The 12,141-nt window shown below is 43.4% G+C and overlaps 1 protein-coding gene across 4 annotated transcripts in view; it reads right to left on the reverse strand.

Annotated features, from left to right (window-relative positions):
- Window positions 1-12,141, reverse strand: part of GRM7 (glutamate metabotropic receptor 7) — an 817,821-nt gene that overhangs the window by 291,790 nt on the left and 513,890 nt on the right. For all 4 annotated transcript variants that reach the window (XR_009543110.1, XR_009543109.1, XM_060163876.1 and 1 more), the window contains exon 5: window positions 1,081-1,221. Coding sequence is in view for 2 of the 4 variants with exons in the window: in XM_060163876.1 (XP_060019859.1) it covers window positions 1,081-1,221 (141 nt within the window). In the remaining 2 variants the exon portion in view is untranslated. The remainder of the gene's footprint in view (window positions 1-1,080; window positions 1,222-12,141) is intronic.

Below are 12,141 nucleotides of genomic sequence, written 5' to 3' on the forward strand. Positions count from 1 at the left end.
CACAGGATAAAGACCAAAATCCACATACATCCCAGCATAGCTTATTCCTTGTATCTCTACACCTGCAGCCTCGGCTCACACATTTATCCTATTCACTGTACTGCATGTTTTTCTGCTTTTCACATCCTAAGAGGCACCATCGTTTTCCTGCTTCGAGCCCTGTGCCGTGCTCTTCCTGCACCAGAAATTCTCCAATCTGGTCTTCCCCTTCCCCAACCAGCCAACGTCTACTCACCTTTTGAGAGAGCTTCCGCCTTTAACATGAGTAAAATTCCTTGATTATACGCCGTTGCCTCACTCAGAACATTTACTGCAATTTATAATTATGTATTCATAGCAAGGTCGCTGGAATAAGGTTGATTTTTTCTCACTACACTCTAAGCAGCGTGAAAGCAGTGGCATTACCTGGTTTGCTCACCACCAGATCAGCGGTACCTAGCACAGTGCTTAGCAGAAAGGAGTCGCTCAATATATATTTGTGAACCAATCAATGAATAAACATGTGATGTCACCTTCTGATTACTGCATATATATATGTGTGTATACACACACAAACACCTACACCCACACAGGGTTAGCCAAAAAGTTCGTTCGGGTTTTCCCACAAGATGTTACAGAACATTGGAATTCTCATTACTCTAACCCCAAGTACTTTCTTTCCTTAATCAAATATATTGTTTTCACATTTTTGGTCATTTCTCTGCTGATAGTTAAATCTGATGCTGGTATGGAATTTGTGAGAGACTTTGGTCTATGTGAAAATGACTTTACACTCCTGGCTACAACATGAACTAATATTTACCAGCGACAGCATTCAAGGCAACATGACCTCTTCTGAACTCAAAGCATCAAAGAAAATGTCAATTACTGCTAGACGGACAGGCAGAAAAGAATCCACTCTTGTCTGTACTGCTCTTGCCGCTCAAGTCTTACGTTCCTGTTCCACTTTCTGAGCAATCTAGTAAAATTCAATTTACTTTTTCAATTCGTCTGCAGCCAAGCTTCCTTTTGTCAGCTCTGCAGACATCACAATGCTGGCCACGCAGAGTAACAGGAGAAGGACAGTGAGAATGAAATTACCTGTGCACTTGCGATCTGTGTCTTCTTTCTTTGACCCACTAATTGTCAACTTGCAGTTGAAGTTTTCCTCCCAGTATTCGGCAAACCATACGTTTCTTCTGTTGTTTTCAAGCGTGCGGGATGTAAAGTAGGCATCAAACCCTAAACAGAGTTAAACGGAAAGGTTACTGCTTGCGGGGCACGGCCGGGACATTTGGAAATAAAAATACCAATGATGGTTTTTCTTCATTTTAGTGGACTGGACGCTTGCTCTTTTGTGTCAATCAAAAAAAAAAAAAAGTGAAAAAAATACTAATGCTAACTCCTATGGCTAAATCCCTAGTTCAATCTGTCAGGCAGATGTGTGGCCTACAAATGAACTTTCACAATGAAATCTGCATTAGAGACCTTAGCAGTGACACAGTGATCACAACATCCCTTGTATCTCTAGGGAGTAGACTAGGTCTTTATCATCACCAAGATAATAAGTGATCATTTCAGTGCTTACTGTGGACCAGACTCTCTGCTTTACGTAGATCCTTTCATTCATCTCAACAGCCTATGTGGTAGTTGCTATCATTTCCATTTTGCCAATGAAAAAAGAGAGTCTTAGAAGACATAATAAAGTGCCCAAGGTCAACCACTATGCCGTATTCTGCATCCCTACGCATGTGAGTTACTGACCTGTGATTATCATTCTAAGAACCCTCTTGCATTTAGTAAGGACCCATTATGGAACTGACTTTCTAGTCAAAATGGAAGTTTTTGAAGAGGCCATAGGTAAACTGACCCCAACGTAAGTGTAATGCTTTTTCTAAAGAGTGTTAGATGAGCAGACTCGAGAGAACAAGTGCCCAGGAAATCTCTAGCTACCTCTTTAGGATAGTGCAGCTTTAAATGGGCCAGTGGTCCTGTGAGAATCAGATTGGATTCAGTATCACAAGGGCTGGCCTTGAATCCCAGCTCCACTAATCTCACTAAGTCGGGGAAACACGAGCAAGTACACGCTGGAACTTTCTTATCTTCCTTCCGTTTACCTGTAAGATGATACCACCTGTTTTCCTTATGGCATCTTGTTTGTGGCAGTGGGAAGACTTTGGAAACTCATGGAGTTTAAGGTCAAGAACCATAGGAGAAGATGGACTTACGTTCACATTATGTAAATTATTCAGTTACTCTTATTTAAGGCCACAAGAGAAAAACAGCTCTCAACTCTAAACTTCACAAGTGGAGCACATCAGTTTAATTTTATTCACTACTACATTCATGGCCCAACATACAGTAGCCCTACTGTAAGTGGAAAACTTGAAATAAGTAAATGAGACAAAGAAAAAAAAAGAAAAAAGAAACCTATACAGGAGATTATACTTTAGAGAAAATAAAAAGAATAGTCTATACATCTTTTAGTTATTTTCTAGGGTGTTGTGAGAACATGATTCTTGACCCGGTATCCAGGAAACTGTCCTTTCATACGCGCTGCCTTCGCTGACTTGAGAGTAATCGAGCTGCAGCATCTGACTCACTCTGATATCAACACTGATCGATCCACCTGTCTGGCTGGAAGTCCCAGCCCACCTCACTGTTCTCCCATAACCCAGTCTCCAGATGACTGATCAGTAAAAGAACAATCCCTCAATAAGGGGAAATCTTTGGGGGAAAGACAGAGTCCCCCAGAGTTTCCAGGAACACTACATGTATGCGCTTGTCATGTACATACATACATACACTCACAATGGTAACTAGTTAACTTTCACTTTTCTCTCCATCTATCCCCCTGCCAAACCCCCGCAAAGGGGGAAAAAAAAGGCAACAGTGGTAGACTGTGACACTGATGGCCCCTGATGGACCATGCTTCCTGGGCTTCACGCCCTTGCGTGGTCCCCTCTTACGCAGCCTGCCTCTTTGTTCATGAGACACTGGCAGGTGCGATGCAGGCGGAGGCTGGAAAACCCTTTACTCACTGTACCTTGTCCTTGAGAGACTCCCCTTGGAATCCAGCTACCATGCTCTAACACGAGTGGCTGGGGTACGTGACATCATGTGGAAAGAGAAGAGCCCAGCCAGACCCCAGCCCTCTCAGTAGAGCCTTTGTGGACTTTGCAGCCGTCCAGCTGACGGCAGTAGAACCACTCAGCTGAGACCAGCCACGATCGCAGAACTGCGGCGATTCATCTTTTAAACCACTAACACTTGAGGTGGTTTTTCCCACAGCCACACACAACTGAAACACTGCTGCATTAGCACGGCACCCTAAGCCCCTCTTTGTGAGACACCCGAACAACACACTCTTAAGGAAGAAGCAGCCTCCAGAGAACACAAATGGAGATAAACTCTTTGGCCACATGCCACAGGCCTGAAGCTCAAACCAGACTCAGAATAGGAACTACTAAAATGGCTCAAATTGTACCACCGATACATACATCCCCCAGCTCAGAAGAAGACATCTTTAGAGGAAACCTCATCACTGAAAAAGTCCATCACTTCAAAACACCTCTCTCTTCAGCCTGTGTCTGCTAGAAATGCAAAAAAGTGGTAGTGAAGGAAGGACTAGGGTGCAGCTAGCTAACACGGTGGTAGGCAAGAGAAGGCAGCAGGCGTCTCCCTCTGTTCTAAGAGAGAACCAACAGATTTCTGGAAAGCCTGCGCTATAACAGGACGTGGATGAGCAACAGGCTTTCCTAGTCTGAACTCCATCCTTTTACTCACCCATCCAGTTCACTCCCAGCCTCCTTCTCCAGCTCACAGCAGGGACTCACTTGCAGGCTGAATTCAGCTTTCACTCTCCCACGGAACGAGCGACCAGCTTCCCCGGGCATGTCGGAAGGGGTGGAGGTTTGGGGTGGGACCAGAGAGGCTCCCTTTTTAACAAGCCCCAGGTGCTGTGCATGTAGCTCCCGCTTTGAGAAGCTGGACTTCTCCAATCTTGGGTTTTTAACAAGATCCAGGTGATTCTCCTGTTGCCCAGATTGTGAGAAGCAAATCCTGAGCTTCTGAAGCTGGGATTTAAGCCGTTCCAGCCCAATTTGTTAAATGTCAGCCTTGTCACCTTCTCAGCCTCGAATCTTTGCCCTGGTTCAGATGACAGGGTCTTCGCTTTGCTTCTGCAGTTGAGACTTTTGCTTAGTACTGTGTTCAGTATGGCAGGAGCCCTCCCTTGCATCCTGTGGCCTGCAGATGGCTAGGGGGAGACGGAGGGCACCGCGTGACCTGCGGGTGAGTTTTCCTGGTGTGTTCGCTCCATTGCTTCTCAAGGCTCCTTTGCAGCCTCAAAGGCTGTGTGCCTCAACTTTGTCTCCTGTTATCACTCTGGGCTCCCCAGCCCAGGAATTTCCATCCTGGTGCAACGTTTTAGCGCTTCTAAGAAGGTAACCTTAAATAGCCTGTGTCTTTGAAATGGAGCAGGACACTGTGGTCTTTCTCCCTTCATGTCCTCTGCCTGCCTTTGGTCTGTACAAAAACTTTCGCCAAAGTGTAAGTTTAATCAGAGAAGTGAGAAAATGCAGAAGCAAAGGAAAGCAGTCAAACAGGACAAACAATAATAGTTTAGCCATTAAGCAAAGTCAAGGACCTCTAGTTCCTCCTCAAGGGCTATAGATAATATGCTGAGCCATATCCTGTGAGCTGTCTTGTAGATGCTGAAACCACCACCATGTGGAAGAAGTTAACTACATGATGACCAGACTGTAGCCATGCCATAAGCTGCCACCATTCTGAGAACTGGCCTCAAAGAAGTGGGAACAAAGTGACCCTGGAACTAAAGATTAACTGTACTCAAAACAATCAGGATGACACGGATCAGACCATGGCATGACCAAGTTCAAGACGACTGTCAGAGCTGATTGTGCTGTTTCTGCATGTAGCCCCCTCCCTCCAGCCGTGACCCCTGAAACTCCACGTTAAAAGCTCTTGCCCACTGACTGTCAGTCTGGGCATCGGCCTGTGGATACGAGTCCGCCCTCTCTCCCTGGTTGCTGGCCTCCGGAGTAAAGCCAACTTTCCTGTTCACCAACCTTGCCTCTTTATTGGCTTTTGAGCAGAGAGTAGACAGACCCCACTTTTGGTAACATCTTCACTACCTCTTCTGAAGGCCCATGGCCTTGAGGGGTAACTCAGAGCCCTTAGCCAGGTACCAACATAGCATACATTGGCTTTTGGGTGGTTTCCTAGAGATGTGAACTGCCAACCCATAGGAGGCCTGCACTTTTTCTGTCAGTAGAAAAACCATATAGCGTAGTGGTGAACTACACATTGATGTCACAATGGTGGGTTTGAACTGTATGAACTTGAGCACATTATTCAGTTCAAGGTTCCTCATCTGTAGAATGGGGTTAATAGTAATACCTACCTCATAGGTTTGTTACAAGGATTAAACAAACTCTTATTTGTAAAGCACTCAGCATTCTGCCTGATATAGTAAAATATAAACTGTTGGTTCTTCAATAAACATACTCATCCAGTAAACATTTACTGAGCACCCACCCTGTGACAGGCACTATTCTCTGCACTCACAAACCTTGGGATTAAAACCTACCTGTCCCTTATGGGATTTACGGCCAGCCTGGTGGGGAAGATAGACTTGAAAAAGTATCATTTAAATAAATATAAAATTACACCTGTGATAGCTTCCATGAAGGAAGGGTACAGGGATAGAACCGTGTTAGGGAGTCAGAGAGGGCTTCCTGGAGAGAGAAGATACACAGATGAAGAAAGGGAAACATAGGGAGTGGGGATGAGCAGAGATTGGACATTTGTTCAGATGGAATAGCCATGCCTTAGGAATACTTAAGTCATTCTCACATTTCAAAGTATCCCAGGACAACTGGCCTCAAAATCAACACATATACATGGACCATCTTCTGTGTATATGTTATCTAGGATCGCTACTAATAGACTAATGGCATAAACGTTTATCCAATGGATGAATAAATATATCACTAAGTTAGTCTCCCAAGTAGTTAAAAATCCTGATGTCAGACAGATTTACATTTGGTTACATAAAAAGTTGTACCAATAGTTATAATTAGAAAAATAACAAGCATTATATATATTTTTTTCATTAGGTGTCACATAAACCCTAGGAAGTAGGTACTGAAGTTATTCACACTTTAGAGGTAGAAACTAAGGCTCAGAGAGGATTCTGGGCTCAAGTCTGGCTAATTCCAGACCCTGGTGTTTGCTCCCATGTAGAGCAGTGATTCACACAGTTGGGTGGGTATCGAAATCATCTGGAGAGCTGATAACACAGAGGTCAGGGCCACTGAAGGTCAGATCTGGGTCTTTTTGTTTTTTCCCAAGTTCATTACAGTTTCTATAGCCTCACAATTTTACCCTTTTTTTTTTTTAAGGACGAGGCTATTTAATACCAGCTGTACAGTCACCAAGGTGCAACAGAGAGTTAGGGATTGAAGCAGAATTTTGAATAACTCTAATAATATATGCATGTATGGGTGTGTGTCTGCATGTTTCACAGTGAATTAATACTTCCTTCTCATTTCCGTGAGAGCTCTGAAGAAAAGTGATCTGGACACACGTCCCTTTATTATTAGTTAAATTACCTGAGTTTTAAAAGACTAGGGTTTCAGTTCATAGAAAACAGAATAAGAATTACCTTAAGGGAGAAAATCATTCTTTTATGTGGAGCTGATGAAATTCTTAGTATTAAATTGTGCCTTTTGATGGACAGATGATTTTCATTTTAGAAATTAATCTACAGGGGATTCTAAAGCAAATAGCCCATGTTGAACAATATTCCTATATTCTTGGAAGTAAACTGAGATCAGCATAGAAATGATGAGCAGGGTTTTAGCTAGTATTATAAAATGACATTTATATGGTTCTTTGTTCTTTTAACTGGGATGTTGCCTTTAAACTCCTCCTGAAATCTGTGGTCAAGACAAGAGTGTGCAAATCAATAGACACGTAATTCATCCCGAGCGGTATGTTTGGGAGGTGACCTTTCCAACTGAGAAGGAAGAAAGCTCTCCCAGGTGCGTAGTATGAAAGGAAAACTATCAGTGTCAAGAGCCCTGCTCGGCTACGGTGAACGGAGACTGACATACTAATGGAGCTTCACGAGGCATGAGAAAGTGACCAGTGGCCCTGACTGCTGCCTTATCCACACAAGTCATGCACTGCAGGCTAGAGTATCCCTGTCAGCCTACACGGCAGGGAGGACCCAAGGCTTCCTATGCGCTCGCCTGTAAAGGGGAGGCTCTCAGCTCTTCCCGCTCTGCCTCTGCCTCTGGAAAGATGTGCTCATGATTCAGAAACACAGCTCCTGGCACATCATAGGGAAGCGATACTGATAGAATAGATGAATGAATCGATGAATAAAAAGAAGAGGCAAAAACACAGACAGAGACAGAGAGAGAGGGAAAGAGTGAGAAGGGGGGAGGGGGAAAAGGAGGGGGGAAAGAGAAGGAAGGAAGTAGAAGAGAGGAGAAGAGACAAGAGGATGGAGGGGTGGGGAGGGAAGATGGAGACATTGATGAGGAAAAGCAGCCAGGAACTCACGTTCCCTCCTGCTGAGAGGGTCAATCAGAACAATACATTTTGAAAATAAGCATTTGTTTTATTCCCTTTTCTATTTTTAGAACTCAAGGTAGTGGGTTAAATTGTGGCCCCCAGAAGATATGTCCATTTCCTAACCTCCTGAACTTGTGAATGTGACCTCACTGGGAAAATATTTGGATACTGTCTAAGAAGAAATTATATTGCAAATGTAGTTAAGGCTCTCAAGATGAGGTCATCCTGGAGTATCTGTGTTGGCCCTAAATCCAATGACAAGGATACTTAAAAAAGACACACAGAGGGAGGGACCCACAGGGAGAGGGGGCTGTGGAGAAGGCCGTGTAGAGATGGAAGCAGAGACTGAAGTGATGCAGCCACAAGCCAAGGGAACCCTGGAGCCACCTGAAGCTGGAACAGGCAAGGAAGGAGCCTCTCCCAGAGCCTTCAGAGGAATCACGGTCCTGGCCACACCTGCATTTCAGACATCTAGCCTCCAGAACTGTAAGAGAATAGAGTTCTGTTGTTCTAAGCCACTAAGTTTGTGGTCACTTGTTATGGCAGCCCCAGGAAACAAATACAACCATGACAAGTCAAAAATCCCATGTCAGATCCTTTCTCCTAGCTTTTCTCCCATCCGAATGACGTCATTTGATTCCCAGATGTGACACACTGATGGCTTATGGAATATATTTAACCTACAGACTTGTCCTCTCTATTTCGCCCCAGAGTATTTTAAAAGCTAATTAGAGAATCAGGAGATTTATTTATTTATTTATTTATTATTTTTTTTTTACGGTGTGCGGGCCTCCCACTGTTGTGGCCTCTCCCGTTGCGGAGCACAGGCTCCAGACGCGCAGGCTCAGCGTCCATGGCTCACGGGCCCAGCCGCTCCGCGGCATGTGGGATCCTCCCGGACCGGGGCACGAAGCCGTGTCCCCTGCATCGGCAGGCGGACTCTCAACCGCTGCGCCACCAGGGAAGCCCAGGAGATTTATTTTGTAAGTCCAGATTTCTGGCTTCGCTTGTAACGATAGACGGTCTGGAAACACAGACCCCATCCCCACGTGCCACCTGTCAGCAGGTGCTGGAGAACATGTGTTCCTTCCAGCGGCCTGAGCTCTTCCTCTCGCGGCACCCTTCCCCCACTGCTACCACCTCTGACAGTTCCCACCTGAACCTCTTTTCTTGTTGGTAAGATGTGTGTGGTTGTCCTGGCAGACACCAAGCTTTCCACCACCAAGAAATGCACCTCTCTTTAACACACCTTGGCTGCAACTCCAGTGATATGCAAACTCCCCTGAAATAAGAGATACTATCTCAGGCCACTAAGAATATATCTTTGAAAAAGCTATTATAAAGGAAGGAAAGTTGGAAAAGTGGCAGCATATAAAATTGAGAGAAATCATCTATTTTGGTATACACAAACAAAATCACTTCTAAGATGTGTACAAGAGACTATCACCACTAAAATAGCTACAAAAAAATACCTATCCAAGGACAAGTGTATCTTTCCATTTAATTAGGTTGACTTTTGTCCTTCATTAGAATTTTAAAATTCCCCTTTTGTCCATTCCCTTGAAGCTAATTTGTAAGTTTTCTGTGATCTTAATAGAAAATATTAATATTTTCTTTTTCTAGAGTTAGACAAGCTGCTTTTACCATTCATATGGAGAAAATATAAAAACCAAGAGAACTCTGAAAAAGAAGAGCAACTGCATGTGAGTGTTTGGGGATGTTGATGAAGGGAGGTGAAGAAGAGGAATACAAATCCTACCAGGTATGATATTGTGACGATAGATTATAAATCTCTAGGAATAAAAAGAATCAATTTGGCAGAAGACCAAGGAGATCAATAGACCATTGGAATAAAACAGAAAGTCCACAAATAGACCCAACTGCACATGAGAATTTCATAGAATCGTGAATAAAGCTAGCAATTCAGATCACCAGGGACACGCTGCCCTTTCAGTAAAAATCGAATAAACACCAACCTGTTGGATAATTTGTTGGTTTACAAACTTGGGAGTTCCCTGGGTGAAATGTGAAACTGGCCCCCATACACGGAAGGCAAGGAGAGACCAAAGAAAGAGAGAGAGCTCTTCAGGTTGGTAGGCGGCAGGTTTAACAAGCAAGGGAACTCACAGATGAGGCTAGTCTTGGGTAACTGCCTACCAGAATCTTAAAAATTGAGACAGAGGCCTTTATACCATCCGGACAGTCTCAATACCACCTTCCCTTCTAAAGGCCACTTCCTGGAAAACGGCTTTCACTGTGAGAATGGTGGGTCGGCTTGAGGGTCAACCAAAGGTCAAATCCTCTGAAGGACCTCCTCCAACATAAATGCATAATGGTCAAATTGGATCCCAATTATAAATTTAACACTGCATTAGTCCACAAGAAACATGGAAAGAATTGCATGGATTTAACCAGAGTAAGCGAACTTGGGGTGTCTGGTCTCCACAAGAGGGTGACTTTTGCACAGCTGTATAAACTAGGGGTCCTTCACCCTTGTTTTGAGGCCTCCTGCTGCAGGATATCTGCAGTGGGTTCCCATACACGTGGCGTGTTCCCAGATGTCCTCTGCTTTTGCCCTGCCTGCACTCAGGCAGTGCTGTGGACAGTCAGTTCTTTGTCTGCTTCTCTCCAGAAACTTTAAGTTCCTGGCAGAAAAAGACTCTGCCCTGCTCATCTCCACCTTCCCAATTCAAGTTTCTGTAAACATTTATTGAAGTCAATTGAAGTTGGAGACATGTAAATCAGTTTGGCAAGAAGATCATTACTGATCTGTTGGGACAAATTTAGGCTCTCAGAAGCACCCACAGAATTTGCTGGCTGTATCTACCGATGAGAGTGGTGGAAACCAGCCATTATTTTTGAGAAAACAAATAAGAATTATTGCAATGGAAATTATCCCACAAAGAACACAACTCCCATGGGGAGTGTTTATGGATGAGGTGGAGGGAATAATGTTTGCAATATTATTCCACAAAAGGCCTCCAAAGAGCTGTTGCATGTTATATAACACAAGAAGGGCTGCCATCTTTCATTCCTTTAAATTGCCTGGGAAACAGAAGGGCACTTTATATAATCTGAATATACTTACATGGGAACGAATATGGGTATAAAAAGCACATATTAAATTGATAGTTTAATAGTTAAAAAGATTAAAAGCATACTCTGGAACTAGAATTCTAGGGTTCAATTCCTGACTTTGTTACTTGCTAGCTAGATGACCCTGAGCAAATAACCTAACCAGTCTAAGTTTCTCCATCTTTAAAATGGGGATGATGATAACATCTGTGCCACAGGACCGATGCCAGGCTTCCATGTGGGGATGTAATGCAGTGTTTACAACAATGCATGGCACAGAGCAAGAGTATAAATATTAACTAAGTTAATAGAAAATTAACACAGACACACACACAAGGTGAGAAAGAGAGAACAAGAAGAGGAAAATTAGGATGATTTGAACTTTAACACTAGGGACTATGCATGACATACTCAGTTATCAACATCCTGGTTTGGAAATCACATAGACCTAAGTTTGAATCCTTGCTCTGCCTCCGACTAGCTATTTTCTTTAACTTATGCTAAGCTGATCTCTCAGGTTTCTACTGTTTGTGTTTTGTTGTTCAACTGTATATTTCTTCACTTAGTAGTTTTTCCTTTCATTCATTCATTCACTCACTCACTTATTCCAGAAAAGACTTAAAGTAGCACCTCCACTTTCTCATTTATAAAATAAGGATGGTAGTACCTTCCTTAGAGATGGATGTAAAGGTTGAAAAATATTGAGGTTAAACCAACAACTTAAAGTTGCTGAGTAAATGTAGGTTCCTTTCCTCTTGTGAATGTATGTAGATTTAAAAAAAAATTGAAGTATACTTGATTTACAATGTTGTGTTAGTTTTGGATGTACAGCAAAGTGATTCAATTATATATGTAGTTTTTCAGATTCTTTTCCATTGGAGGTTATTACAAGTTACTGAATATGGTTCCCTTTGCTATACAGTAGGTCCTTGTTGTTTATCTATTTTATGTATAGTAGTGTGTTTCTGTTCATCTCATACGCCTAATCCATCCCTCCTTTCTCCCTTTTCTCTTTGGTAACCATAAGTTTGTTTTCTAGGTCTGCAGTTTTAATATCAGTTCTAGACACTAGAAAGTAACTGCCTTCCATGCTTGAAAGCCCCTCATCGTTCTCCTATGCCATGTGCAGCCATGTCAACTTAATAACCTGAACATCTGTTGCTTTAGGGTGGCTCAGGATGCACAGGTAGCAGAGATGAAGGGTAAAAGGCCATCCCTCTAGTAGGGGCTTTAGGAAGTAAGACTTGAAGAGGCCATCTCCTGGAGGTCACAGGCTGCTCCTGCAGAGTGTGAAATGGGTGGTGAGTCAGGGTGTGGTGGAAGGTTCCTGCTCTGCTCCCCGCTACCCCACCCTCATTATGAAGCTCAAATAGAAACTCTGCCTTCACTATTTCAATATTCTGTACAGAACCTTGGTAAAGAGCTTGACTCAGAAGCACCAGTCACTAAGGTTACAGCATTACTCTTGGGTTCGGGTTTTTA

Source organism: Lagenorhynchus albirostris, chromosome 10 (genome assembly GCF_949774975.1).
Source record: "Lagenorhynchus albirostris chromosome 10, mLagAlb1.1, whole genome shotgun sequence".
NCBI classification, from domain to species: Eukaryota; Metazoa; Chordata; class Mammalia; order Artiodactyla; family Delphinidae; genus Lagenorhynchus; species Lagenorhynchus albirostris.